The sequence below is a fragment of the Tripterygium wilfordii genome, chromosome 2, assembly GCF_013401445.1.
Source record: "Tripterygium wilfordii isolate XIE 37 chromosome 2, ASM1340144v1, whole genome shotgun sequence".
NCBI classification, from domain to species: domain Eukaryota; kingdom Viridiplantae; phylum Streptophyta; class Magnoliopsida; order Celastrales; family Celastraceae; genus Tripterygium; species Tripterygium wilfordii.
The window spans coordinates 7,228,047-7,233,514 of NC_052233.1; the positions used below are offsets into that span (position 1 = coordinate 7,228,047).

At 37.5% G+C, this 5,468-nt stretch overlaps 1 protein-coding gene across 1 annotated transcript; it reads right to left on the reverse strand.

Moving 5' to 3' along the window:
- Positions 1 to 228: 228 nt before the first annotated feature.
- LOC119981364 (methyl-CpG-binding domain-containing protein 5-like) lies at positions 229 to 5,246 on the reverse strand. Its single transcript, XM_038824457.1, has 4 exons — positions 4,654 to 5,246; positions 3,597 to 3,719; positions 3,232 to 3,490; positions 229 to 524 (listed from the first exon to the last, which is right to left on the reverse strand). The coding sequence occupies exons 1-3, from the start codon at positions 5,185 to 5,187 to the stop codon at positions 3,266 to 3,268; spliced, it is 882 nt and encodes a 293-aa protein (XP_038680385.1). The 5' UTR covers positions 5,188 to 5,246; the 3' UTR covers positions 229 to 524; positions 3,232 to 3,265.
- Positions 5,247 to 5,468: the final 222 nt, after the last annotated feature.

Genomic DNA, 5,468 nt, shown 5'->3' on the forward strand with positions numbered 1-5,468 from the left:
CTTGTGTTCTACTGTTCAACAAAAAAATTTAGCCCAACTTCGGACCATAGGACCGCCGACTAGAGTTTTCGAGCCCATTTATGTCAATAACCATTTCCAACGATCTCTCTAAATTAGGTCAAAAATATATTTGAGAGAAACTCGTATGAAAACGGTACATATCCATTCCCTCACATTCATGTGCGCTTCCATTTCAGACTCCTCAGGCAAATCATCCATATAGATCAATTTCATAAAATGTTACGGCATTACTGAGTGTGATGCAAGAGAAAGCAATTCCACAACCTAATGTTCCTTCAAATCTATCATTATATCATAAAATCTAAAAATAAGCACCAGAGTCAAATTTTACAGATGCTAGAAGGTCTGGTCTTCATGTTCTATCGTTGCCAAAAACAATACATTGGTCATTCTAATAGCATGATTTTCGCTGCTAATACATTGCCTCGTTTCCACGTCGTTTGACTAATTTTCCCTCCCTACCACATGCTACATGCAACACATCCACAGTACAAGCAATGAATCTGAAATGGAGTAGCAATCAGAGTTAACATTTTCCAAGATTTAAGAAGTGTAGGAAATGCCCCGAACTACCATCAACACTTGCAAAATATTGTGCATTGTTAACCAATAAAGACATCCCGCAGAAGTGGGTATAAAAGAACAAAATAGCACATTCATACACACGGGAAGGCAGGAAAAAGAGATTTCACAATTCAAGGCATACCTTACTATTTCATCCCTCATCCAGATTAAACTTAAAAAGATGCTAGTTGGATCCTAGCAAACACAACTCTACTGCTTTCTGATCTGCTTCTCCATTGGGATTTTTCACTTCGTAGCAGCATGAAATTATTTATTAGCATTACTTCTGTTGGACAAAAGTTTCATCCTTTTCAGTTTGCTCCTCTGATAGGACGACAAGATATTCAAATTCCCTTTATTTTGGAGACGATCACTAACCTCTACGATCCATTCTTTAATTCTAGATGGTATTCACTATTATCATTTTCTTCTGAATACAATCTCATTTCTATTTTTCACACGTCAATGGCATTTCTATGGTATCACATGTCTCCTAAAGATATGGGCATAAAGAGGTAGCATAGTTGAAAAGATACAATAATTATGGCTTATTGAATCAGTTTCCACACCCACAAAGCTTGTATTAACTTCTCGTAAGTGTCACGATGGCAAAATTCTTGACCAGAAAATGGAAAGCGGTGGCATATCAAGAAACTAAAACCAAAATAAATTTCAAAATCGTTCAAAATTCTTCACGCAAGCTTGGTTTAGGTAGAATTTTAAAACTACACCTAAAGACAACTTCCAAATCATAATTCATAACCTTGCGCACGAAAATATCAATATATTTGACAATGTAAGAGACATAAATTATAGAAAATTCAAAGCCAAAAATTGCCAACAGTATTTCCATTATCAAAATTCTTTACCGAACTTGTAACACTGAGGTCATTTGAAAGAGAAATCCCAGAGTTACAAGATAAAGGTAAACAACTCCCGTACCCAATGTTCCGTCAATGGGTGTCGGGGACATGCATAATGTACGCGGACCTTACTCCACGTAACAAATAGAGAGGTTATAACTTTACTACTTGGCCATATATAAAAATGAGGCAAAATGTTTGTTTCTATCCTTTAACTATCCAACTTTTTTCGATTTTATCCTTAAACTATAAACTCCGTTGTTTCTATCTTTAAACTTTCAATTTATTTTTTTTTTCCATTTATGTCCTGAGTCACATTTCCGGTAAGACATCCGCCGGATTTTGCTGATGTGGCATCCAAATTCTGGTAACAGTACACATGGCTTGATGACATGTCAAAAACAAAAAAAAAACTAATTCAAAAGGAAAATAATTTAAAAATGATTAAAAAAATAAAAAACTGAAAGTGGAATCTGAACCGAAGTGATGGATCAAAAACTGAAGTGATGAATCAAAAATCGATTACAAAAAATAGACCCACTAAGTGATGATTTTGCACATGAAAAACCGAAGTGAAAAAAATCAATCTCGAATCATGAGGTGGCGGAGAAGGAGGCTTTGTATCATTTAGGACTTTTGGGTTTTGTGGGAGTTGAGGTGGCGGAGAAGGATGGGGTGTTTAATGCGAGGGGTTTCCGGGATTTGGCAGAGGAAGGAGTTGATTTGGGCGACGCAAACAGGGAAGGTTGGTGGGGGGGGGGGCTGATTTGAGTTTACGGGGGCAGTGATAGTAGCGTTCGCCATGGTGTCATCAAGGAAGGTTGAATCAGCGGCATCGACATCCCATTCTCTAGAAAGAAGATGGCTTCTTCTTTGTACGCTAATGTGATCTCGCAAAAGGAGTTCAGATTCAAGAAGCTGAGGAAGAATTTCAATGTGATAAGAACACAAACTGATGTTTTCAATTTGGCAGAGGGAGTTTGGTTTTTGACTTTTACTATGATTCCGTTTTTGATTTTTTTCAATTGATTTTTGATTTTTTTAAAAAAAATTTCCAGGTGGATTTGATTTAATTGTTTTTTGACACACCACGTGTACTGTTCGCAGAGATTAGGATCACACATCAGCAAAATCCAACAATTGTCTCACTGGAAATGTGACTCAGGATAGAAATAGGAAAAAATTTGAAAGTTTAAGGATATACACGACTGAGTTTATAGTTTAAGGATAGAATCGAGAAAACTTGGATAGTTAAAGGATAGAAACAAACATTTTGCCTATAAAATAAATTTGAAAAGCAAACATGTAGAAGTAATAAAAGCATTGTAACAATTTAAAAAGGCTAACTAGCTAACCTGTTACACACAGAGTTGTCTTGTGTCATCATCATCATCCGACCATTTATCCCAAAAATTTAGGGTCCGCTACATGAGTTTATGAGTAAATCAACGGAAATCCACTGCGTGTATTCATTTCTATCTAGGATCATACTTTAATCAACTCATATTGAATTCAAATCCTTTCATACTACTTCAAGTCATATCTTTTATGGTATTTCACTTCGTTTCCTACTCTCTCCTATATAAATTCTCTCGATTCTCCTCATCGCCGCACCGAATCTCTACATTGTGCATGTCCATAGTATTTTAAAAGTTTAATTGCAACTTTAGATCTAATAATCTCATTTATTATCTTATATTCATAGAGTTGTCTTGTGTGAAAGCAAAATATAAATCTCAATGGGCAAAAATTAAAGTGTCTATAGAAAAAAGAAGGAAAGGACCTGTCAGTGGTGAACGAGAAGTGAAACAGGGCCTTCAAATCTTTGTGCGACCACTTTTCGTTGATTGAAATGTGAATGCAGCCATCCAATCTCGCTTACTTGGTTCAGACACTTTGACATCTCCAATGCATGGGCTCCAAGAATCTTGTAATGAATCCGTAAGAACCCATTCGACCTTCTCAGGAACATTACTGTAGTCAAAATTCAAAGCCTTTGAGTCAGATTTCTTACTTTTACGCTTCCCTGAGCCTCCAGACGTCTGCAAAAATTGTTACCATATGAGGAAACAAAAACTAAATGGACTTAATCATTATTTTGATGAAATAAAGCTCTAGTTACTAACAAAGATCTAGTTTCCAACTCACATTCATATCAGCATCAGGGTTCTCCATTGCTTTCCTCTTTTTACGTGTAGTTCCTGTTTCCAAAAATTCAAATACCTCTTTCTTTGACCGAAATTTAAAGCCCGAGACTGGATCAAAGTAGTACTGCACAAAATAACAAAATGTGAGCATTGTATAGGGATGGAGAGAATTCTCCTATCTTTTTTTGCCCTTCTTTTGGGGTTAGGATTAAGGATTCTCCTGTTAAAAATAAATTACCCGTTTCCTTGTCCCTGGTACCATAAAAACTATTACACATCATTTTAGTTCATCATGATACTTCATGAAGCGGAACTCATACACAAAAGTTTAGAGATCAAAGCTCGGGGAACTTTGAATATGACTGTACCAGGAAACAAAGCATTTATTGATGTTAAAAAAACAAAAAGAACAGCTTCAAATTACAATTGGATTATCAAGTATTTATCTAACTAACTGATTTTTTCTTACCAAATGAGAATATCAAAAAAAAATCACATTCGTTATTCAAGTTTGCAATGACACTGAAAAAGTGTAGTTTCTTAATTCTGAAATGTTCATATCATCATGTATAGTGTATTCACCCACACAAGCACGCATCTTGAACTGTCACACCTTTTAACATAGACATTTCATCCATAACGCCCAAACTATCTCAGATGATTTCTCTTCATCTAATATTTCCAACAAAAGCTGCCACAACATTATAGAGTGGCTGTTTTCATTTCTCATGTTATGATTCTTTATGTAGTGACAAATGACTTAAAATAACCATTTCTTATGGGGGGAAAAAAATCATGCAAGTACATAACAAAATTTCCCACCAAAATTTTTTGAAGCGCTCAACTTACCATAACTCCATCTAAGTTCTAAGTTATACGTGCCCAGAATCCAATCTGGAATTGGTAAATTTATCTCACAGATTATCATTTTCCTTTTCTTTTTTTTTTCATCTGTCGTTTTCCTCTACTAACAAAGCCTCATAATTTCACACAATAGAAGAAGCAAACACCCTATTTTCCAGATATCAATTTTAGAGAAAACAAATTCACTTTAATACCTTATCTACCGTACCAGCTGTTGCACCGCTGTTCCTCATCCTATCCTCAACTCGCCAACCCTGCGGCAACCAACTCGCTGGGTCGGCTCCAGGCTTGACTCGTCGAGCCCCAGAATCAGGGGTCCCTGCAACTGTAGCCGTAGGTTTAGCCGGAGCAGGATTTCGTCGCTTCTCGACATTAACAGAGTCCGTCATTGCGGCAGTATTTGACGTGCTTTGCGGAGGATGGAGCGGCTCAGATGTTTTTTGATTCCGGTCTAGGTCTTGGTCACCGGTAACCGGCGCACCGTGCAGAGGAGTGCGGGGCTCGGGCGATTTTGGATCTATGTTTGACTCTCGGTTGGTTGAGGTTTCTTGCCCTTGTTGATCACCGTCAGGGGCATGGTCGACGACGGCTTCCGGCCCGTCAGAGATGACGTCTGGGTCGATGAATGAGCCAAAATCGAGGAGAGGATCTTCACGGGATTCGATAGCAGGATCCGTTCCAGTATGCTCGGGCCGATGCGAGTCGCTTAAGTTTAGAAAGTTCGACATAGTTGATTGACTGGTCACTGGCTAGAAGTGAAGGAGATGCAATTGGTTTGGTTCTGATGTTTTACAGGAGGTATTTACAGCTTTTTTAACTTTTAATGCCTGGTTTGCTTTCCCAAAATGTCTGAGCTGGCAGAATATCAGCCGTTGATAACTGCCCAGAACGTTTACAGTGTACTGACTTGGGTTGAAACGGGTCAACCAAATGGGTTGCACATTACCCCAACCCAACCCTCAAATAAAAGGCATCTTCAAATGATAGGATACGATATTTTTCTTATAAA